The sequence below is a fragment of the Nicotiana sylvestris genome, chromosome 12 (genome assembly GCF_000393655.2).
Source record: "Nicotiana sylvestris chromosome 12, ASM39365v2, whole genome shotgun sequence".
Classification (NCBI taxonomy): domain Eukaryota; kingdom Viridiplantae; phylum Streptophyta; class Magnoliopsida; order Solanales; family Solanaceae; genus Nicotiana; species Nicotiana sylvestris.
Genome location: NC_091068.1, coordinates 22,146,236 through 22,171,544, shown reverse-complemented (window position 1 = coordinate 22,171,544; position 25,309 = coordinate 22,146,236). Strand labels below are relative to the sequence as shown.

General features: G+C 38.5%; 1 protein-coding gene and 1 pseudogene across 1 annotated transcript; one reads left to right on the top strand and one right to left on the bottom strand.

Annotated features, from left to right (window-relative positions):
- Positions 1 to 559: 559 nt before the first annotated feature.
- On the bottom strand, positions 560 to 5,390 carry LOC104211875 (nucleoid-associated protein At2g24020, chloroplastic-like). Its single transcript, XM_009761015.2, has 7 exons — positions 5,153 to 5,390; positions 4,238 to 4,374; positions 2,062 to 2,162; positions 1,919 to 1,958; positions 1,690 to 1,761; positions 977 to 1,033; positions 560 to 868 (listed from the first exon to the last, which is right to left on the bottom strand). Exons 1-7 carry the CDS (start codon positions 5,250 to 5,252, stop codon positions 794 to 796), a joined length of 582 nt encoding a protein of 193 aa, XP_009759317.1. The 5' UTR covers positions 5,253 to 5,390; the 3' UTR covers positions 560 to 793.
- A 2,493-nt stretch (positions 5,391 to 7,883) lies between these two features.
- On the top strand, positions 7,884 to 9,757 carry LOC104211876 (long chain base biosynthesis protein 2a-like; annotated as a pseudogene).
- Positions 9,758 to 25,309: the final 15,552 nt, after the last annotated feature.

Genomic DNA, 25,309 nt, shown 5'->3' with positions numbered 1-25,309 from the left:
AACCTAATCAAGGGTCATATGCTGGATGTGAAGCTCACCTCTAAAAGTTTCTTTATCTTAAGAAACTGTTTTTAAGGAAAAGAAAAAGAGAAAAACTACAAGCAGGCTCATGCTTGTTCAACCAGTCCTTTTAAAACCCACATCGGTTCCTACATCAACAGTGTTGTGATTAAGATAAAGAATTGAAAAAACTAAGTGACAGTCAAATTTCATCACATGTTGGATAATATAAAATACAATGCTCTTTTTTTTTTCTAGTAACCAAGGTCTGCGTGTACAAAGCCCAGGGTCTGTGTGTACAGGTGTACAAAGCCCAGGGACAAAGCTGGCTCTATGATTGACACAAAAAATGAATAATTTTTGTGCAGACGTATAAAGAACATTTTACACTCCTAATAACTTACTATTTAACTACAGGGTTTGATGCATCTAGAAAAAAGAGGGAGATACATTCAAATATTGTGTCTAACCAGTATAAACCTTTGATGCATAAACAACGACTGAATGCCTAAGCCAAGAGAGGCAAAACAAGAAGCAGGATAATCCAAACAGGAGAAGGTTGATGTGATGAGAAGTTGTATAAAGAACCAGCCAATTATTTGCTCCTTTTAGCTTTACTGTGTTAACTACAACAAAAGAATGTTACAGCAAACAAAGGGAAAATCTAAATTGGCAGCTCAAATAATTATATAATCAGTGTATTAACATTCCTCACAATCAAACTTAAACAATAATGGTTAGTAGAACATTACTGTAAAGCTCATAAACAAAACTGGAGCTTTCTGGAATTCTATTACTTCATTCCTTCACTTAGTCCTGCTGGCATTCCTAAGCTCTGAGCAAGATTGTTCATTCTCTCCTTCATGGCCTGCGATTCAAGACGTTATAATTTATGTGTCAAATTGTTGAATCAGGAAAGTGGATACCAGATGATCAAAGGCAACCATACGACAGAGCTGGTTTCGTAGTTTCTCACCAGTACACTTTTCTGATGCGCGTCCTTGTAAGCCTCTGTTACTAAGAGAGAGAGTTTCTGCATTCAATCAATGTAAAGCATGCTCAATAGAAGAACAAGACCAACAAGTTTCAGAGACTACAAAACTTTAGTTAACAGAGCTAGTTTTGACCAGGCCGAATCTAATTTTCTTTCTTTCATTTGATTTGTGGGAAGATGTTACAGAAAGCTTCCGCTTGAGTAGAATATGATTGTTGATACTGGTAGGTTTATTGACAAAACATTCTCTCAAGTAAACAGAGAATTTTTAAATAAGAGTATCAAGCAATATGCATGCAATATTAGTTGTACCGTTTATTTATCTTACACAACTAGGAGTAAGAAAAGTATTAAAAGGCGTCTTCTGATGGTTTAATTATCCAACAACTGCCAAGGCTTTAATTTAGAAATAGTATAAAGTAAGCAACTGTTCACAACTAGGAGTAAGAAAAACATTAAAAGGCGTCTTCTGATGGTTTAGTTATCCAACAGCTGCCAAGTCTTTAATTTAGAAATAGTATATAGTAAGCAACTGTTTACAATATGTACATACGATAAGAGCAAAGAGTCTAGTCATACAATCTGCTCAGCTGTGCACTCAATGCAGTATAGCAGCTTCATGCAGGTGCAAAATAAAGCATAAATTATGATTATAGCATGGTGATGAAGTTGTAAGATAGAACATATAAACTTACTTCCGGTCCCAAGTCCATTGCAGCCTCAGTTATTTCAATGCGCACAGGCTGTTGGTTACCAGAAAGTGTTGCCTACAGCACAGCCCACATCAATATATAAGCAATCACTAGACATCAAAATGTGCACGATTTTTAAATCTTTGCAGGTGTATTGTGTCCATAATAGCCATCAAAATGTGGAGGGGTTAGGAGAGAAACTAAAAGCTATCTTCAGGAAAAGCATCAATACCTTTATAAGCTCACCTTCACAATACCCATCGAACTCTGCACTGTAAATTAAGAAAATTAACAAATATATTTAGAGCACAGAGTAATGGAAGAGTGGCTGCAAATCATAAAACGGGTATGGAAATATTTATCAAGAGCACCTACGCTGCAAGTTCTTTCTGCACACGTACTGCCTCGACTTGAACAACCATTTGTGCCTTCTTTACAGTTTCATATAGATTTTGCATGTTTCCAAGTATTCCAGCCTGGATTCAGATTTGATCGATCATGACAAAGAAACATGATGATTTCAATATTACCCGAGACCACTAATGACCAGACTATGCTCGTCTTTTAAGGAAAATGACTATACATGAGCAGGAAGCTAGATATAAAAACCTAAGAACAGAATAATCTACAAATGGTCAGTAACTAGCATATATTCCATAGGAAATTGATATGAAGATTAATAGAGAGACTGTACATAACTGCTCCACAAATAACATCTTTCAAATGCATGGAAATCCATGTAGAAGTAAAGAGATTTATAAACTATGGTCAAAAGTCAAAACTATGAAAGAGTTAGCCACGGAATACTTATTAATAGAGAAATAATTCTTCCTGATAAATGGAGTACCTTTTTCCTTATTTTCATCAAGTCTTGCAGCAAGTAATCTTCTGAGTCTTTTATCAGAAAATTGAAAGGGTGGTTAGAAAATATCAGACCGATAGTAATGTTGGGAAACACTTGACAAATTCTCTGTTTAAGTAAATTTGTAAGACATTCTCTTGAGTAAATAGAAGTACCATCTCTAATCATGTGCCATGGGAAATTTCTGTTGAAGTAAATTTGTGAGATATTCTCTAGAGTAAATTTGAGTGTCATCTCTAATTTTGTACTCTCTAGCGCATATTTATGATATAATGGAATTACTTGAAACAAAACCCATGCATCCCTCATTGTATCAGCCTCAATCCTCAGCCCATTGTACTAATCCTCAACACACTCTCTCTAACTTTTTTAGCCTATTCTAATCTGCTCCCCCCCCCTCTTCTTTGTCTTTTTAGGAGTTGATAATGTAGATCTTGTGCATTTAAGCTGGTCTACTTACATGGTCTACAGACTTCATGAATTGTTGTTCTTTCATGTTTCTGATTGTCTGATGTGATTTAGGACTCTTCTCTGCACTTAATGCATCTGATTCTTCTTTTTCCCTTTCTTGGATTGGCAACGAGAATGAGGGGTTTAATTTCAGTCAATTTATGGCTTATGCTATCATGGTTCATGGATGCCAGAAATTGGAAAAATGGGTAACATTGCTTAGGGTAGGAGATCCCACCTTTAATGATTGTTAGTGGTGCAAACTTCATTGCTTGTCCTACACAAAACCTGACGGTCTAAAGATACCTCAAAGTTGGGAGTTCTTGACTCCTTATTGTTAAATTTGTCAGCTCCCTAGCTCATTTTAAACTTCTATTGGGCACTTTCTTTATCATCTATGCATGTCATGTCGAACACTCATCCCTGTCTATTAGTAGAAAGATCATTGTCAAACAGCTCCAGATCAAAATGATGCAGCAGAGAAAATAATAAACAAGGATACAACATGTCACATTTTACCCAAGGAAAATTAATTAGCTATATGTAATCCACACTCCTAGCTCTTTTAACCTCCAGTAAAAGTTAATGGGCAAACATTATCCAGGTGCATCTTTTATTTCTATTCACACCATTTAACTTTTATTCAGCAGATTTTATGTTTCTTATAAGAATTGAATGTGTTTATACTCAAGATAATGGTAATCTAATTCCCCTCACTGGCTCCGACGGAACTATTACCGTATTACGTGTTGGGTTTAAAGAGACACTTTAAACCATTAAACTTCAAATGTACTCACCGGAAGGAAGTTTAAATTTGACTTTTGCACCTACAGGTGCACGAAAAGCACAAAATATCCACAGATATTACATTACAGATCTTCATTTATTACGCAAATTCTGACATGTAAGCCAAAAGCGGTTAACCAAAATACTGTTGATAAAAAAAAGGGTGAACCAAAATACTATCAACCAATGGACTAATTATCGAACAAAGAGGCAAAGGAGATTGCAATACTGCGCCAACTTGCGTAATCATAAAGCTATGTGAGAATTCATAACCATGATGGGAGGCTCACGTTCAAAACAACTAAAATCCTGCTAAGGATAGCATGAAGATCTCATTCAGGGTTGTCCAAAATATGGTTTAGCTCATAACTTACATAAGAATCAAGCAGACTCCTGCAAGATTTTTGCACAAATTATGTTTTTGTATCAATTAAAGAAGAAAATATTCTGCACCTTTGAGGAATTATCATCGCTGTTACTATCCTTTTTGCCACCAAATAAGCCTTGAACATGGAAGGATCTAGCTTTCTGTCCATCTCGTGACGATATACTTAAAGGACCAATAGGTAGGGTACTTGAGTTTGATTTACCTAAAACATGATGAAGTTATGGCACATTAGAATCAATCCTCGAATTAATCAGAAACCGTGAAATAGCAATAAACATCATACTACAGTTTGAAAACTAATGGATTTGCGAGGATAAAAGGCAAGTGAACACGAAGCATAAACGAGATAGACTAATATATTCTGCCTAATCTAATAAAACATTCTCCTATGTAGCTGGCTAAACCCTGGTAACTAAAAAGTAAAGACCAAGCTTTTCGCCTATCAGAATGATTTGGATCAGAACATGTAAAAGGGCAGTCCGGTGCACTAAGCTCTCCCATGCGCGGGCCCGGGAAAGGGCCGGACCACAATGGTCTATTGTACGCAACATTACCTACATTTCTGCTGGATCAGAACAAGTAACATTACAAAATCACTTTCATTGAACTTGGTAAAATCAAATGGTGAAATAGCTAAAGATTCACACTTTTTTAGGTATAGAGGTTGAATGTAAGATTACCCATTGAATTTCTGGTAATAAATCCATAACTACAAAGCTATTTGTAAATTTAAAAAAGAATCATCAAAGAACCCAAAAGAAAAAGGAAATATTCCCAAGCTGCACGATTGTAAGCACTAACACATCAAATTTCAAAAAGCAATAAAGCAACCAAAAAGATAGGATTCCACACAAGATAACCCATATAAAAAATTTAGATTTTCTAATTCAATCAATTACACGTAATATCCTTCAAAATGCCTAAATTAAGGTGAAATTGACAATAATTTGCTAAAAAAAAAGATAGGGACGTGAACTTACAGAAAGAGAATGAAGAGGAGGGGAGGAATTTATGGTCAATTGATATTCGGTTACAATTGGGGAATTGAGCTGTTAAGGTTGCACTTGCAGAAATCGCCATTCCTAAACAACGAACTAAAAAGCTTAAGCTTTGGGGACTATTACTTTTCAGCTGTGCCCTCGTGGTGGTTTTAGAGCGGGTCAGATATTATTATTATTATTTTTTTAAATCTTGTTTTGGCTATATGGCAGAGAAAAATTACATACATTATTGCATGTTACAATACAATATTGCACTAGCAAAATCATATAGGAATATCTCTTTTCTTTTTCTTTTTCTTTTCAGATGGCAATTCCATATATCTGGATAGTAATAATGTTTACATTATATTATCTCCAGATTCCACTAATGAGATTTTACTGGATATGTTATTGTTGTTATTGTTCGTGCTGGGCGAGTCCCAAAGGCCAAAGGATAAAGCGGTATTTACTTATTCAATATTTATTTGTTACCTTCTTTTATATTGAGATGTGGTTTCTGAGTTGAATTAAATCATCATTTAGAATATTGAATTGCCTCATATTTAAAATGGATCATGAATTTTTATTGAAATTTGTTGTCGATCTTTTAGTTGTCATCTCTTTTAAAAAGTCACTAAGCTATAATATAATTTGGCGACCTCAAGGCAATTTCCTTTCTTATGCATTGACAACTTTATAAAACTTTAAACTAGAATTAAACTAAATAATACGGATAAATATATAAGGAGATAAAGGATCTCCCTGCCTAATGCCTCTATTAAGAGAGAAGAAATCACTCTTACTATCATTAACTAAGACAGCTATCTTGTTGGTTGTGATACAATCCATAATTAAGGTAGAGATTTTTGGAGGAAAATTAAAATGACGAAGGATTCTGTAAATAAAAGACCATTCTAATCGGTCAAAAGCCTTTTCTAGGTCTATTTTCATAAGGGTTTTTTACCTAGCTATACTGTAATAGAAACCTATTTACCACATTTATTTAGGTTTCTTATTAATTACTTTGTATATCTATATTTACTAATTATATACAAAACCATAAAAAAGAATAAATTCAAGATCCGTTAAATCTAGTCCATCAGTTACATGACACTCAACCCTTATTTCCAAGAATTTCTCCTACATTTAAGATTCTTTTCTTTTCCAAAGGATTACAAAAATATTTTTTCTCTTTCTTAACAATTACCCAAATTTATTCTTACCTATAGTAAGAAATCTCGCTTACCAAAATATTGCTTACCCAAAGTTATCCCCGCCCAAAATTGCAGATTCTTTTCCTTTTCCAAAGCTTTTGAAATTCAATTTCTCTTTTTCTTATTAATCACCCAAAATCTCTATTTCTTATTGATACAATATGATGAAATTCAAAATATTGATCTACAATCAAGTTGTGGATAAGTTTTAAATCTTGTTTTCTTTCTTTCTTAAATCTTTATTGTATTTGACTTGGATATGATACACCAATACCTAAAATAATACTCGATACAATACTAATAAAATTATAATACGATTATATTAAATTTTTAGTGTAGAGTTCTGATTGAAACTTGAAGAAGATGAAGATCATAATTGTGTCATAATTTTTCAGAAATGTATCACGATTGTATTATAATTGTATATGTATCATAATTGTTGCAGGAACTGTATTATAAATGTATGATAATTGTATATTCATTGTATATTATTACGAGTAGTTGTGCATTCGTGACGAATTTCACAGTTTGTACCACAAGTATTATAATTGTATATTAATTTATTAGTATTGTATCAGGTGTTATTTTGGGTATTAATATACTGGATACAAGTTAGTTACAATTGTGATACAAGTATGATACATTTATGTTTTAGGCATTGATGTATCTGATACAATTCAAATACAATTATGATACAGTTCACATACAATTATCATAAAATTTCAGAATATTAATAGTATAAAGCTGTTGGTAATGATGGAAAGAGAGAAGATGGAGATTCTGGGTATAGATTAAGGGATTTTGATGTAAAAAAAAAGGAGAGAGAAGGTGAAAGGGAAAAAAAGGAAAAGATATAATTGAATTTCTTAATTAAAGGTATTAATAATGGAGCAGGAGTCTTTTAAGAAGTAATATATACAATTTGTAAGAAAAACCTAGATACTTATCTATTTTATATATAATAGGAGAGGCAAATGAAAGTTATGATGACAAGTGGCATTATATTAAAGTGGCACATGTAAATTTTTTGGACAATTCTCAACTTTGTTGGAATTTTATTTTATTTTTTTAAAAAAAATTAAAACTTTTAATGATGACAGTTATGTCGATTTTTTTTTAAAGAAGTTAAAAACTCAAACTTGGCAGTTAATATTTATGGTAAAAATCTTTAAACCACGTTTCCTTCTGCCGATTACAAAAGTTTTTTTTTGAACTTTACTTATATACTTGATACTTATTTTTACACATATACATGAAAAAAAGAAAAAAATAGAACACCCCAAAATTAAACCACACGATCTCCTAAAGTTACAATCCTAATTTACCTCCGCGTTCTCCACTTCTCCTACGTTCTCCTACGCAGTTACTATTTATGTCGTTTGCTTTTCCAAATTAGTTTTTCATTTTCTTTACTCTGCTCTGAATAATCTCCTTACTACAATAACTTTTGAAGGATGGCTTCACCAGTTCATTAAATCAGAGAAATTTCAAGCAATTCGATGCAATTGAATTTGAAAATGAGAGTTCTTGGTTTTGCTGCATCAAATGAATATATTGTATACCTCGTGGCATTGAGTCTTTTATAAAGTTTTCTGCGAGCACTTGCACTGCCTGTGTTGATGGAGGTAAGCATGATTTTGTAAAAAAATATTGTTGTGTCTCCTTGAGTAGTGAACTTTGGTTCTAAAATTTTATCTTCTCAGGTACTACAATCATCCATACAGAATTGGAAGAATGTGTGGCTAATTTTGTTGGCAAGCCAGCTGCATCATTACAGGCATGGGTTATGTAACAAATTCGGCCATACTACCAATTTTAATTGGAAAGGTACAAAGAATTTCTAAAAGTTATTCGTATGTTTTATTTGTGATTATATTTTTCTTTTAATTTGGTCATTTTTAAGGAGGTTCGATTATAAGTAATTCTCTCAACCAAAACTCTATTGTAAATGTTGCTCGAGGGTCTGCAGCTATTATTCGGATTTTTCAATTTCTGCAACTTGGGCTTTGTCCTTTCAGTCATAACATGTTTATACAGTAAGTTCATCTTATTTAGTACTTATGCTTTGTTTTGCCCTCACTTCTTTACGAATTTCTCAGTTGGAGAAGGTTTTGAAAGAATATATTTCCGAGGGACAACCCAGATCACACACGCCATGGAAGAACATAATTGTTAATTTGGAGGGCATGTACAGATTGGAAGGGGAGCTATGCCAGCATCCGAAGAGCGTTTCCATGTGCAAGAAATACAAGGTACTGCATGATATTACTATGATTTTAGTCATTGATAATTGCTCTAAAAGCTAGCTTCTGCTTCTTCATTGGCATGATAATAATTGCCTCAATAATACCATTCACTCTTTTATTTGAGACACTAATTTTCTTTTCCTAGGCCTTATGAGACTCCAATTGGTTTAACTTTCTCATGTCTTTGTATCTGATATATTTTCTCATTGTAGGCATATATTTATTCAGATGAGGCTCACAACATAGGAGTTGTTTGGGGTGTCTGTGAAATTTGGGAATTGACACGGCTGATGTGAACATAATAATAAGAACTTTCACAAAGTCATTTGGTTCATGTGGGGGTTATATTATTGGATCCAAAGTATGTTTCTTTAATGTCATTCTTATAAAGGTGCTAGCTGATTTACTTTTTCATTGTCTATAGTTATATTATTTGTTTATGTAAAATTTAAGTATATGAAAGTATGACAAATAAGGTGAATCATAAAACCAAAGTGATACTCATACAACTCCCTCCGTTTTAATTTAGATGATACACTTTCTTTATTAGTCTATTCCAAAAAGAATGACATATTTCTATCTTTGCCCTTTTGGAATTCATGTTTTCCTTTTCCGACTCAATTTTATGTTAGATTTTAAAATATTATACCATCATAATAGCGTCATTGGAGACAACATTGTATATTCTTCCTTTATTCTCTGCGCTCTATATAGGAGATCAAGTTCAACACTCGGTAAAAATAAAACACTAGGCGACTTCATTCAATTTATTTCTTTTTGATTTTTGTGTAACTTTGCTCACTCCAAGTTGCCTTCAATTTCTTTCTTTCTTTTTCTTAGGTGATGCAATCCCACATGATTAAAAATATTTCAATATCGAGAACTTTGAGAGTTTGGGGTACTTATCATAGAAATTGTTGACTTTTATCATTTATCGTGGAGGAAAAAGCAATGCACTTCATGTGCTAAAAAAATTCATGGCATTTGGTAGAGCAGCATATTAAAAGGTGACGAAGGTATTTGAAGGCAACATCCTCTACAACTTATATAATATGTTTGTTTCTTATATTTAATTTTTTTCTTATTTTCTATATTTTGACATGCAGCCTGGATATGAGCGTCTCTGCTGCTTGCACTACATATAGCCTCGGAATCACAACTTTGCAACATGTCATGTCCCAAGCACCTCAGGGAAGTTATTGTGATAGAGTGTATACATTGTGGATGTCAAAGTTGTGCAAGTGGGGAGTAATTATTTTTCCGTAACTGTATGTTATGAGGTCTGATTTTTCTATCTCAAAATACTATGGCTTTGGCGTATTTCTGAATTTTTAAGCCATTAGAAACCTTAATATGTGGCACTCTAGCCGACATTCATGACTTGCTTTATTGAAGTTATAAAGAACATTATTGGACTCTCTTCATTGTGTTTCTTATTACTTCATTATACAATATTCATTACATTTACATATTCCAAAAATTAATAGCATTATCATACTCCTTTGTATCTACAGTCTTTTACAGAATATATTTTCTTATAAAATTGCGCGGGTATGGATACTAGTTAAAATTTTCAAAACATAGAGAACATAGGTAAATAAGCTTCTAATATAGTATAGCTAGGTAAAAATCTCTTTTCATAACTAGGTTAACCTTTGCACCTTTTTGTTTGTGCATTCTAAGCACTAGTTCTTGAATTATAATAGCATTATCACTAATACGTCTACCCTTGAGGAAGCTAGCCTGGTAAGGGCAAATTAAATTTTCTAAAAAGGGTTTTAGCCTATTGGCACTACTAGAAATCCGGTAAAAAGCGACCACAAAAAGCGACCAAAGTTGGTCGCTTATAGGCCTAAAAGCGACCAAAAAGCGACCAAACATGCCTGGTCGCAATATTGCTGGTCCCTTTATTTTATGGACCAAAGTTGGTTGCTAATTAGCGACCAACTTTGGTTTCTAAGGTAAAAGGACCAAATATTCTGGGTAAAGACTATAGCAACCAACTTTGGTCGCTTTATTATTTTAATAATATAATTTTGGCGACCAAAGTTGGTCTCTAAATGTAAAATACATTATTTATTTATTTATTATTAATCATAAAAAAGCGACCAACTTTGGTCTCTAATCCAAATATTATATTTTAAAATCTAAAAAATAAAGACCAAGATTGGTCGTTTTTTTATTAATTTTTTTATTTTTTGTTAAAAATAAGTGACCATAGTTGGTCGCTAACTTCAAGAAATAATTTTTTTTTAATTATAAGCGACCAACTTTGGTCGCTATATTTTCAGAAATGATTTCTTTTTAAATAGAATATTGTCACGACCCAATCCCCGAACCCAGTCGTGATGGCGCCTCTCGTGAAGACAAGGCCAGCCAGACCAAAGCGGAACACCCCATTTAAACAGTTATTCATCATAAACAGTAGTAACATCTAATATAATATTCATAAATTGCGGAATTTAACGATAATAACAGCAGGGACCATCCCGACACAACCCAAACCGGGGTGTCACAAGTCATGAGCTACTACAGAATCTGCTATAGGTCTACAAAGTACGGAATCCGATACAACAGTCTGAAGAAAACATAAATAATAGAGGATAAGAGAGACAAGGGGATGCGGACGTCAACAGCTACCTCGTAACTCCAAATCACTACCTAGCCTGGAAGGAATCAGCGGTCAGGTGCGGACTCTGCTATACCTGAATCTGCACACATGGTGCAGAGAGTAATGTGAGTACTCCGACTCAGTGAGTAATAACAATAAATAATGGCTGACATTATGAAATCACGTAAAGGCACTAAACATGTTACAACCCATATCCACATGTGTTAGTTCATGCCATATATTAGTTAACATAAATCCAAAAAGGAATTATCTTTGAGATGATAAGAAGTCAATCCTATTGGTCTTAAGTGATACAAGAGTGTATAAGGGTGATTAACCAGTATTAGAAGTTAAACGAATCAAGGATGTTGTAACTCATATTTTCAGGTAATCTAGCGGTGCTTAATACACTCAAGAGGTCATTTATTAAGGTATTTTAATCATATAATATCCGTATCATAAGTTTTGAAGTCAAACGAGTTATGAAACAAAAGTCGACAAAAGTTGTCGCAACTTAGGTTCATAATTTTACTTAAACATTAGGTCAAATGTTTCTAATCTTTTCTCATAATTTACAAGGAATTACGGGGTGATCTACCAACCAAATTAAAGATCTATGAGTCTAGTTTCCAACGCATTAAACCGTTCATCGATAAGATCTCGGAGTAGAGAGATATTCACGTTCTCGCGAGACTGCGCCAAGCACCTCTCTATGGGGCCCACTAAGGCGGTTTAAGATATTTGGACCTATATAGGATGACTCCAACCCGTTTTAAGTCATTTCTTTTCACTATTTTCAGACCTTAGAACCCTATAAACATCCTCTCAAGGTTCTCTCAAGATTCAAGACCCAAAAAAAGGGCAAACAACACAAATCAAGTGTCGGGACTTCCGTGGCGCTAGTAAGTCTCTTGTTCTTCTTGTTGTTGCTCATTTTTGTGTCGTTCCAGATCGTGTGGGAGGTGGTTTTAAAGGGTTTATGTTCTGTAAATACTCCCTCATGTTCTTAATATCAATACTAGGTGATTTCAAGCCTTCTAAAGTGATTCTAGTGCCGAAAAACACTAATTGATCGCTAGTTTCGCTTTGTTGTTGTTGTGGCAGCATTGGAGGGATATTTCATGGAAATTTAAGGTCAAATTGGAGTTGTTCTTTCTGTATAAAGGTAAGGAACCTCTTACTCTATATGTATTTAAGATTATCCAAGTTGCGGCTAAGCCATTGAAGCTAGAACTTGTGAGATATATATCGAAAGGCTTGGTAGTAATGTTATTGTTTTGTGGACTGTTTTGCGTTGTTGTTGGGCTGCGTATTTTACTACTATCTTGTGGAGTTTTGGAGGAGGAAGGGTGTGGAGAAACACCATATATATGTAGGGTTATGGGCTGATAGTTATTCGTAACATTTCCAGGTTGTTTGACACGACTACGGTGGTCGTCGTATGTATGGAGTGATTAGGCTGTGTGTGGACTATTTTGGGAGGCTCAATATGTTTATTATTGATGTTGTTTGGGCTGTTTGGTGACTGTTTTGAATGGTGTGAGGTCATATATATAGGGGAGGTGCTGTCCGTTTCATCGTAAAATAGGTTGTGGTCGATACATAATAGTTATGACGCTTAAATGATAACGATAGTATCGTTTCTCTTATTGTAGACTAAGGAGTTTTGACAATTGCATAGCTTGAGATTGGGGCAGTATATACAAGGTATGTGAGGCTATCCCTTTCCTTCTTTTGCACGACTCCGATTGTACATAATGTAATGAACGATCTTCCAAGATACTCTACTCTTAGAAGCTAGCAGTACTTACATTGTTTTCCCTCTTATGGAACGATTGATGTTAATGTTGCTTCTCTTATTCTTATGTTATCAATGTTATTGGTACTTCCTGATTCTTATAAGGTTCATAGTGAAGAGTTAGTCCTAATAACGTGTACAGAGGATACCGACCTTACGTCACTCCGAAAGGTTTAGAATGTGATTCCATGAGTCGAGCATGCATTATATATATGTATCTATTTTACTCTACCGAGCCACGCTATAGTTGGCCGGGTACGGCACCTATTGTGCAACCACTGATCAGTTGGGTTTTACCGAGCTCCACGTGGCCGGGTACGATTCTACCGAGCCTATTATGGCCGGGTACGATATGATGATGATGATGCCCACAGAGGCGAATGCTTTAAAGGTTTATGTATTTATACATATGTATCATGCATTTCATGTAAGTAGCCCTCAGAGGTACTAAGATGTTACAGGTTGTATATTCTTTATCCTTGCTTACATTACTGATCGCATTTATGGTTCCTTGCCTTACATACTCAGTACTTTATTCATACTGACGTCCTTTTATTTGTGGACGCTGCATGTCGTGCTGCAGGTCCTGATAGACAGGCAGGTGCAGCTCCCCCACCACAGTAGACTGTCCAGTTCAGCGGTGATTGGCGAGATCCCTTCTCCGGACTTGCCTTGGTCTTGGTATGCAATTTTTGTTATAGACATTATGGGTATGTCGGGGCCCTGTTCCGGCTATGTTGCAACACTTATGTTCTTTTAGAGGCTCATAGACAGGTGTCGGCTCATGTATAGTTTGGTATGCCTTGTCGGCTAGTTTTTGTTGTATAGTCTTTCATAGTAGCGTGGTAGCTCATACCTTATATGTAGTTTCTTGATTGTCTGGTCATCCCCTGCTATGTATGTTCATGCCGTCATATTTTATTGCTGGTTGTCCATGATCTAGGTCTACCATTTATATTGATCTCGTCAGCCCTAAAAGATAATAATGAAGGTTAGATGAAATGTATGTTGGTGCTCGGCAAGTGTGGTCGGGTGCTAGTCATGGCCCTTCAGTTTGGGTCGTGACAAACTTGGTATCAGAGCAAGTCTGTCCTAGGGGTTGTCTATGAGCCGTGTCTAGTAGAGTCTTGATTATGGATGTGTAGCGCGCCACATTTATAATCAGGAGGCTACATGACATCTAGGGTTGTTACCTTCTTCCTGAATCTAGATCGTGCGTAGAGTTGAGTCATAAGTGTTCGTCTCTAATATTCACCTGTTTTTTTCAGTGATGCCTTCGACTAGGAAGCAAACGATTAGTAGACGGCTTGATACAACAGCGGGAGAGGGTACCAGTCAGGTGCCCCAAGTCAGAGCAGGACAAAGTGAGGCTCAAAGTGAGATGCCCTCTCATACCTCATCTATTCCATCTCCTCCAGAGGATATTAGAAGGCACCCAGCGCCTCTAGTTCCTCCGTCTGGCACTCCAGACCAGGATATGCGGAGTGCTTTGCAGTTATTGACTAGCTTGGTAGCTGCTCAGGCTCAGAGGCAGAATACAGGTGCTGCTGAGAAACCAGTTAGTACAAGAGTTCGTGATTTTATTAATTTAGACCCTCCAGTGTTTACCGGATCAGACCCCAAGGAGGACCCACAGACTTTTATTGACCAGGTTCATCGTACACTTCGGGTTATGCATGTTAGTGATACAGAGGCAGTAGAGTTGGCTTCTTATCGGTTACGGGATTTAGCGGTTCTCTGGTATGATAGTTGGGAGAGATCCAGGGGTCCGAACCCTCCTCCAGCTGTGTGGAAGGAATTTTCTGAGGCCTTTCTTCGTCACTACTTGCCAGTTGAGATACGACGAGCTAGAGCTGATAAGTTCTTGAACCTTAGACAAGGTAATATGAGTGTGCGAGAGTACAGTATGCAGTTTGATTCTTTGGCAAGGTATGCTCCCCATATGGTGGCCGAGATGAGTGATAGGGTGCATATGTTCGTGAATGGGTTGGGACCACATCTAATAAATGAGTGTACGACAACCTCCTTGGTGGAGGGCATGGATATTTCCCGTATTCAAGCTTATGCCCAGACCCTAGAGGATCGTAAGCGCCAGCAGAGGGCAGTTAGGGAGCAGGATAGAGGCCAGCATAAGAGGGCGAGATTTGCAGGGTATTCTGATGACTTCAGAGGCCGCATCAGGCCACAGTTTTCGAGGAGTTCGGCGCCACCTGTAGCTAGTGCTCCTCCACAGTTTCAGAGGCCTCGATATGATCGATCCTATTCTGGTCCAGGTCAGAGTTCGCGGGCATCTGGCTCGCAACATCACAGGGATACTAGTCAGATGAGACCCCCAACACCACATTGTGATCAGTGCGGCAAGGCCCACTTTGGACTGTGTCGTCGAGGTTCTGATGCATGCTATTCGTGCGGGCAGCCTGGCCATATGATGCGGGATTGTCCTAATAGAGGAGGTGATGGTATGGCTCAGCCGACTGGATCTGTGTCTGGTTCTTCCTCATCAGTTCGACCTCCAGCACGGGGTTTTCAGCAGTCGACAGGTCGTGGTAGGGGTAGAGGTGCAGTGCCGAGTTCGAGTGGTGCTCAAAATCGAACCTATGCTCTAGTAGGTCGACAGGATCTCGAGTCGTCTCCAGATGTTGTTACAGGTATTATATCTGTGTTTTCTTATGATGTATATGCGTTGATTGATCCGGGATCTACATTATCATATGTTACACCCTTTGTGGCTAATAAGTTTGGCATTGAACCTGAATTGATAAGTAAACCCCTCGCGGTATCTACTCCGATAGGAGATTCTGTGATTGCTAGAAGGGTATATAGAGGTTGCACTGTGATGATTTGTAGTCGTCAAACCTCGGCAAATTTATTTGAGTTAGAAATGGTTGATTTTGATGTGATAATGGGAATGGACTGGTTGGCCTCATGCTATGCAAATGTTGACTGTCGTACGAAGATGGTTAGGTTCCAATTTCTGGGTGAACCCGTCATTGAATGGAAAGGGAACATTGCTACACCGAAAGGTAGGTTTATTTCCTATCTTAAGGCAAGGAAAATGATCTCAAAAGGTTACATTTATCATCTCGTTCGCGTTAGGGATGCGGAGGCGAAACCGCCTACTTTACAATCAATCCCTGTGGTCAACGAATTCCCAGATGTTTTCCCAGATGAACTCCCAGGCCTTCCTCCTGAAAGGGAGATTGAGTTTAGCATTGATGTGTTGCCTGACACTCAACCGATCTCTATTCCTCCATACAGAATGGCCCCGGCAGAGTTGCGAGAGTTGAAGGTGCAGTTGAAGGACTTGCTGGATAAGGGCTTTATTAGGCCTAGCACTTCACCTTGGGGTGCACCAGTCCTATTCGTGCGGAAGAAAGACGGGTCGTTACGGATGTGTATCGACTATCGACAGTTGAATAAGTCTACTATAAAGAACAAGTATCCACTTCCAAGAATTGATGACCTGTTTGACCAACTCCAGGGTGCCAAGTATTTCTCTAAGATTGATTTACGTTCAGGGTATCATCAGGTGAGGGTTAGGGAGAAGGATATTCCAAAGACGGCCTTCCGGACAAGATATGGGCACTTTGAGTTCTTGGTGATGTCGTTCGGGCTAACAAATGCCCCAGCAGCTTTTATGGATCTCATGAATACTATATTCAGGCCCTATCTTGATGTGTTCATGATTGTATTCATTGATGACATTCTAGTGTATTCTCGTTCGGAGGCGGAACATGCGGGCCACTTGCGGATAGTATTACAGACGCTTCAGGATCGTAAGTTATATGCTAAGCTCTCCAAATGTGAATTCTGGCTGAACTCAGTAGCATTCCTTGGCCATGTGATATCTGATGAGGGTATTAGTGTCGACACTCAGAAGATCGATGCAGTAAAGAATTGGCCGAGACCTACAACACCATCAGAAGTCCGCAGCTTCCTAGGGCTAGCAGGATATTATAGGCGGTTTGTAGAAGGATTTTCCTCTATATCATCACCATTGACTAAGTTAACACAAAAAGCTACCAAATTCCAGTGGTCTGACACTTGTGAACGTAGTTTTCAGGAGCTGAAGAATCGATTGACATCTGCACCAGTGCTCACTCTTCCTGAAGGAACAGAAGGTTATGTGGTATATTGTGATGCCTCAGGTATAGGTTTGGGGTGCGTATTGATGCAGCGTGGGAATGTGATTGCTTATGCATCAAGACAATTGAAGAAGCATGAAAAGAATTATCCAACCCATGATTTGGAATTGGCTGCAGTAATATATGCTTTGAAGATATGGCGGCACTACTTATACGGCGTCCATGTTGACATCTACACAGATCACAAGAGTTTACAATACATCTTCAAGCAGAAAGAGTTGAATTTGAGGCAGCGTAGGTGGCTTGAATTATTGAAAGACTACGACGTCGAGATATTGTATCATCCCGGTAAAGCCAATGTTGTGGCAGACGCTCTCAGCCGTAAATCAATGGGAAGCTTAGTACATATTGAGGCAGGTAGATGGGGGTTGATTAAAGAGCTTCATCAGCTAGCCAATATGAGAATCAGATTGTTAGACTCTGATGACGGAGGTGTTACTGTACAGAATACATCAGAATCATCTTTGGTAGCCGAGGTAAAAGCACGACAATATGAAGATCCTATCTTAGTACGATTAAGAGAAAGCATTCAACAGTGTAAAAGTATGGCTTTTGGGATCGGAAAAGATGGGGCACTGAGATACCAGAGCCGATTGTGTGTGCCTAATGTGGCAGGGTTGCGAGAGAAGATTATGAATGAGATTCATCAATCCCGATATTCCATCCATCCCGGCTCGACAAAGATGTATCATGATGTCAAGGAGCAGTATTGGTGGGATAATATGAAGAAGTCTATTGCAGAATTTGTAGCCCAGTGTCCCAATTGTCAACAAGTAAAGATAGAACATCAGAAACCCGGTGGATTGCTTCAAAATATAGAGATTCCGACCTGGAAGTGGGAGGTGATTAATATGGACTTCATTATTGGATTACCTCGCTCTTATCATAAGTTTGACTCCATCTGGGTGATAATTGATCGACTTACAAAATGTGCCCATTTTCTGCCAGTGAAGACAACTTACACGGCTGAAGATTATGCGAAGTTGTATATCAAGGAGATTGTTAGGCTTCATGGTGTGCCCATATCTATTATATCAGACCGAGGAGCTCAATTTACGGCTAACTTTTGGAGGTCTTTCCAGAAGGGTTTAGGCACACAGGTAAATCTCAGCACTGCATTTCATCCGCAGACTGACGGACAGGCTGAACGTACCATTCAGACACTGGAAGATATGCTACGAGCATGTGTTCTAGATTTTAAGGGGAATTGGGATGATCATCTTCCACTCATAGAATTCGCCTATAACAATAGCTACCATTCCAGTATTAAAATGGCCCCATACGAGGCACTATACGGGAGGAGATGTAGATCACCAGTTGGATGGTTCGAAGTCGGTGAAACAGAATTATATGGGCCAGATTTGATTCACCAAGCTATTGAGAAGGTGAAAGTGATACATGAGCGATTGAGGACGGCACAAAGCAGGCAAAAATCTTATTCTGATGTCCGACGTCGTGATCTAGAGTTTGAGGTTGGTGATTGGGTTTTCCTGAGGATCTCACCAATGAAGGGTATTATGCGTTTTGGGAAGAAAGGTAAGCTGAGTCCAAGGTATATCGGGCCGTATAAAATTCTTCGACGAATTGGACAGGTTGCTTATGAGTTAGAATTGCCATCCGAATTGGAATTTGTCCACCCGGTATTCCATGTATCTATGTTGAGAAAATGTATTGGAGACCCTTCTCGAGTCGTCCCTATCAAAGATGTACAAGTTACAGAGGACCTATCATATGAAGAAGTGCCAGTGGCGATATTAGATCGGCAAGTCCGCAAGCTGAGAACAAAAGATGTAGCTTCCGTCAAAGTATTGTGGAGGAACAAAAATATGGAAGAAATGACATGGGAAGCAGAAGAGGAGATGAAGTCTAAATACCCTTACTTATTCCAGAATGAAGATAACAAGGATGCTGGTGGAAGACATGATACATTGGAAGAAGAAACGGCTCTATGAGGTAAGCAATAATTTGAGAATACTCCTCCTTAATACAAAATGGTGATATGTAGATAATGTAAATACACATAATGCTTTGTGTAGCCTTGTGAAGCCATATGTTGGGCTTAATTACTTGCAAGTTTTGCTAGTGACCATTTTATAGGGGAAAATTGATCGGAAATTTCCATTGGAATCCACGATGATTTAAACTCCCCATAAACCCTTACATTCGAGGACGAATGTTCCTAAGGGGGGGAGGGTGTTACAACCCATATCCACATGTGTTAGTTCATGCCATATATTAGTTAACATAAATCCAAGAAGGAATTATCTTTGAGATGATAAGAAGTCAATCCTATTGGTCTTAAGTGATACAAGAGTGTATAAGGGTGATTAACCAGTATTAGAAGTTAAACGAATCAAGGATGTTGTAACTCGTATCTTCAGGTAATCTAGCGGTGCTTAATACACTCAAGAGGTCATTTATTAAGGTATTTTAATCATATAATATCCGTATCATAAGTTTTGAAGTCAAACGAGTTATGAAACAAAAGTCGACAAAAGTTGTCGCAACTTAGGTTCATAATTTTACTTAAACATTAGGTCAAATGTTTCTAATCTTTTCTCATAATTTACAAGGAATTACGGGGTAATCTACCAACCAAATTAAAGATCTATGAGTCTAGTTTCCAACGCATTAAACCGTTCATCGATACGATCTCGGAGTAGAAAGATATTCACGTTTTTGCGAGACTGCGCCAAGCACCTCTCTATGGGGCCCACTAAGTCGGTTTAAGATATTTGGACCTATATAGGATGACTCCAACCCGTTTTAAGTCATTTCTTTTCACTATTTTCAGACCTTAGAACCCTAGGAACATCCTCTCAAGGTTCTCTCAAGATTCAAGACCCAAAAAAAGGGCAAACAACACAAATCAAGTGTCGGGAATTCCGTGGCGCTAGTAAGTCTCTTGTTCTTCTTGTTGTTGCTCATTTTTGTGTCGTTCCAGCTCGTGTGGGAGGTGGTTTTAAAGGGTTTATGTTCTGTAAATACTCCCTCATGTTCTTAATATCAATCCTAGGTGATTTCAAGCCTTCTAAAGTGATTCTAGTGCCGAAAAACACTAATTGATCGCTAGTTTCGCTTTGTTGTTGTTGTGGCAGCATTGGAGGGATATTTCATGGAAATTTAAGGTCAAATTGGAGTTGTTCTTTCTGTATAAAGGTAAGTAACCTCTTACTCTATATGTATTTAAGATTATCCAAGTTGCGGCTAAGCCATTGAAGCTAGAACTTGTGAGATATATATCGAAAGGCTTGGTAGTAATGTTATTGTTTTGTGGACTGTTTTGCGTTGTTGTTGGGCTGCGTATTTTACTACTATCTTGTGGAGTTTTGGAGGAGGAAGGGTGTGGAGAAACACCATATATATGTAGGGTTATGGGCTGATAGTTATTCGTAACATTTCCAGGTTGTTTGACACGACTACGGTGGTCGTCGTATGTATGGAGTGATTAGGCTGTGTGTGGACTATTTTGGGAGGCTCAATATGTTTATTATTGATGTTGTTTGGGCTGTTTGGTGACTGTTTTGAATGGTGTGAGGTCATATATATAGGGGAGGTGCTGTCCGTTTCATCGTAAAATAGGTTGTGGTCGATACATAATAGTTATGACGCTTAAATGATAACGATAGTATCGTTTCTCTTATTGTAGACTAAGGAGTTTTGACAATTGCATAGCTTGAGATTGGGGCAGTATATACAAGGTATGTGAGGCTATCCCTTTCCTTCTTTTGCACGACTCCGATTGTACATAATGTAATGAACGATCTTCCAAGATACTCTACTCTTAGAAGCTAGCAGTACTTACATTGTTTTCCCTCTTATGGAACGATTGATGTTAATGTTGCTTCTCTTATTCTTATGTTATCAATGTTATTGGTACTTCCTGATTCTTATAAGGTTCATAGTGAAGAGTTAGTCCTAATAACGTGTACAGAGGATACCGACCTTACGTCACTCCGAAAGGTTTAGAATGTGATTCCATGAGTCGAGCATGCATTATATATATGTATCTATTTTACTCTACCGAGCCACGCTATAGTTGGCCGGGTACGACACCTATTGTGCAACCACTGATCAGTTGGGTTTTACCGAGCTCCACGTGGCCGGGTACGATTCTACCGAGCCTATTATGGCCGGGTACGATATGATGATGATGATGCCCACAGAGGCGAATGCTTTAAAGGTTTATGTATTTATACATATGTATCATGCATTTCATGTAAGTAGCCCTCAGAGGTACTAAGATGTTACATGTTGTATATTCTCTATCCTTGCTTACATTACTGATCGTATTTATGGTTCCTTGCCTTACATACTCAGTACTTTATTCGTACTGACGTCCTTTTATTTGTGGACGCTGCATGTCGTGCTGCAGGTCCTGATAGACAGGCAGGTGCAGCTCCCCCACCACAGTAGACTGTCCAGTTCAGCGGTGATTGGCGAGATCCCTTCTCCGGACTTGCCTTGGTCTTGGTATGCAATTTTTGTTATAGACATTATGGGTATGTCGGGGCCCTGTTCCGGCTATGTTGCAACACTTATGTTCTTTTAGAGGCTCATAGACAGGTGTCGGCTCATGTATAGTTTGGTATGCCTTGTCGGCTAGTTTTTGTTGTATAGTCTTTCATAGTAGCGTGGTAGCTCATACCTTATATGTAGTTTCTTGATTGTCTGGTCATCCCCTGCTATGTATGTTCATGCCGTCATATTTTATTGCTGGTTGTCCATGATCTAGGTCTACCATTTATATTGATCTCGTCAGCCCTAAAAGATAATAATGAAGGTTAGATGAAATGTACGTTGGTGCTCGGCAAGTGTGGTCGGGTGCTAGTCATGGCCCTTCAGTTTGGGTCGTGACAAACTTGGTATCAGAGCAAGTCTATCCTAGGGGTTGTCTATGAGCCGTGTCTAGTAGAGTCTTGATTATGGATGTGTAGCGCGCCACATTTATAATCAGGAGGCTACATGACATCTAGGGTTGTTACCTTCTTCCTGAATCTAGATCGTGCGTAGAGTTGAGTCGTAAGTGTTTGTCTCTAATATTCACCTTGTTTTTTTCAGTGATGCCTTCGACTAGGAAGCAAACGATTAGTAGACGGCTTGATACAGCAGCGGGAGAGGGTACCAGTCAGGTGCCCCAAGTCAGAGCAGGACAAAGTGAGGCTCAAAGTGAGATGCCCTCTCATACCTCATCTACTCCATCTCCTCCAGAGGATATTAGATATATATATATCTGCTGCGGCGCGCAACCCAATCCATATCATATAAAATATCCTCACTATTGGGTCCTCGACCCCTCTCAGTCATTTAAAAATCACAGCCTCTCGGGCATAATGTACTGTCGGGATCTCGGCCCTCATATCTCTTCCTATTTATGGTTAACATTCAAAAATTTGGTTCATATCATTCTTAAACAATTGGAAACATGACTGAGGATATAAATTCTTTAACAAAGTAAGTGAGGAAAATCAGTCAAAAATCCCCTAAGGGTTCTACAGGTCGGCACAAGGCCCCAAGCATGGCAATAAGCCCAATTCACAACAATAAAGTATATGTCTCAATCAAAAATATAGTAAAATATCATTCGGGATGGACCAAGTCCCAAATCCCCATAGCATTGAACCTCACGCTCATCACACAGCGTGTATCTCAACTTAGTATAGCACTACGTTGTGCAAATCCGGGGTTTCAAACCCTCAGGACATCATTTAAAATCATTACTCACCTCAAACTGGCCAAAACTCTAGCTCGCTATGCCCTTGCCTCTCAAATTGGCCTCCACGTGCGTCCAATCTATCCAAAATCTAACGAATAGGTCACAATATGCTAAGGGAAAAAATCCCAAGCGAAAACATTCGAAAAATATCGAAAATCTCGAAATTAGCAAAACCCGAGCCCCGGGCCCACGTCTCAGAATCGGGAAAAAATTACATTTTCAGAATCCTCATACCCTCACGAGTCTAACCATACCAAAATTATCCAATTCTGATACTATTTGGTCCTTCAAATCATCATTTTATATTTTTGAAAGGTTCCACAATTTTCTTCCCAAATTTCATCTCAAATCACGAATTAAATGATGAATTTAGTGATAGATTCATGTATTCTAGTCAAATCTGAGTTAAAATCACTTACCCCGACCAATTTCTTGAAAAACCTTCGAAAAATCGCCAAAATCCGAGCTCTCTAGGTCGAAATATCAAATAAAACCCAAAACCTCGTATTTATAGGTACCCCTCAGGTTTCCAGCTCACGCGGCCGCACCAAAATGCACGCGGTCCGCGCAAGCCAGTGCGTTCCGCGCAAAGGCAATGCGCGGTCGCACAGGCCTCTTTCTGCAGTGATAGGCTTTAGTATTTTGGCCATAACTTTGCTACAGATGTCCAAATTGCGATATCTTTACCTTCTGGAAACTAGACACGAAGGGCTACAACTTTTGTTTTTGAATCACCTCAAAATTCCTTGTGGATCAAAAGATATGAGCTTCCGAAGTAGGACCAGCAACCTGCAGTATTCAGTGACCGTGGTCGCGGCCACTTTGACGCGGTCAGCGCTAGGCCAGCACGCTCAGCGCAAAAAGGAGCGCGGTCCGCACCACAACTGCTGCCCCCTCCATTTTCTAAGTTCCGCGGTGTCCGTACTCGCTCAAAACTCACCCGAAACACACCCGAGGCCCCCAGGACCTCAACTAAAAGCACCAATGCATCCTAAACATTATTCAACCTCGTTCCAATCATCAAAACACCTCGAATAACACCAAATATTATCAAATCACATCAAATTCAAGCCTATGAATCTCAACAACTTCCAAATTCCATTTTTGATCAAAATCCCAACCAAACCACGTCCGAATGACCTCAAATTTTGCAGACAAGTCCAAAATGACATAAAGAAACTACAGAAACTCTCGGAATTCCATTCCAACTCTCAGATCAAAATCTCACCTATCAACCGGAATTCGCCAAAATACTAACTTCGCCAATTCAAGCCTAATTCTACACCGTACCTCCAAAACCACTTCCTATCACTCTCCTAAGTCACAAATCACCTTCCGAAGCTAACCGAACCATCGGAACTCACATCCAAACCCTCTAACACAAAAGTCAACATCCGGTTGACTTTTCCAACTTAAGCCTTCTTAAAAGAGACTAAGTGTCTTATTTCTTACTAAAACCACTTCAAATCAACTTGATTACACAAGATATGGATAATGAAGCATAAGGAAGATGAAAATGGGGAAAACGGAGCGATAACTCATGAGATGATTGGCCGGGTCGTCACATCCTCCCCAACTTAAACAAACGTTCGTCCTCGAATGAGTCAAAAGACATACCTCAAGCCTCAAACATATGAGGATATCTGTTCCGTATCTCCCGCTCGGTCTCCCAGGTAGCCTCCTCCATGGGCCGACCTCTCCACTGCACCTTCACTGAAGCTATATCCCTTGATCTCAACTTCCGAACCTGGCGACCCAAAATAGCTACTGGCTCCACCTCAAAGGTCATATCGTCATCCAACTGAACCGTGCCAAAGTCCAAAACATGAGACGGATCCCCAATATACTTCCGGAGCATAGAAACATGAAATACCGGATGCACACTCGACAGGCTAGGTGGCAAAGCAAGCTCATAAGCCACCTCCCCAATCCTCCGAAGCACCTCAAAAGGCCCAATGAACCGAGGACTCAACTTGCCTTTCTTCCCAAATCACATAACACCCTTTATGGGCGAAACCTTCAGCAAGACCTTCTCACCGACCATGTAGGACACATCTCGAACCTTCCGGTCCGTATAACTCTTCTTACGTGACTGAGTTGTACGAAGCCTCTCCTGAATCACCTTCACCTTCTCTAAGGCATCCTGAACGAAATCTGTCCCCAATAGTCTAGCCTCGCCGGGCTCGAACCAACCAACCGGAGATCTATACTGCCTCCAGTACAAAGCCTCATATGGAGCCATCTGAATACTGTACTGGTAGTTGTTGTTGTAAGCAAACTCTGCAAGTGGTAGAAACCTATCCCATGAACCTCCAAAGTCAATAACACAAGCACGCAACATGTCCTCCAATATTTGAATAGTACGCTCGGACTGCCCGTCCGTCTGAGGATGAAACGCTGTGCTCAACTCCACCTGAGTACCCAACT

Bases quoted from the DNA above. Each gene is read 5' to 3' on its own strand.
- LOC104211875 (XM_009761015.2), bottom strand. From the start codon at position 5,252: ATGGCGATTTCTGCAAGTGCAACCTTAACAGCTCAATTCCCCAATTGT. The intron at 1,034-1,689 runs GTAAGTTTATAT...GATTGAATGCAG, and splicing joins CAATGGACTTGGGACCGGAA to AAACTCTCTCTCTTAGTAAC. The intron at 869-976 runs GTGAGAAACTAC...CTTGAATCGCAG, and splicing joins CGCATCAGAAAAGTGTACTG to GCCATGAAGGAGAGAATGAA.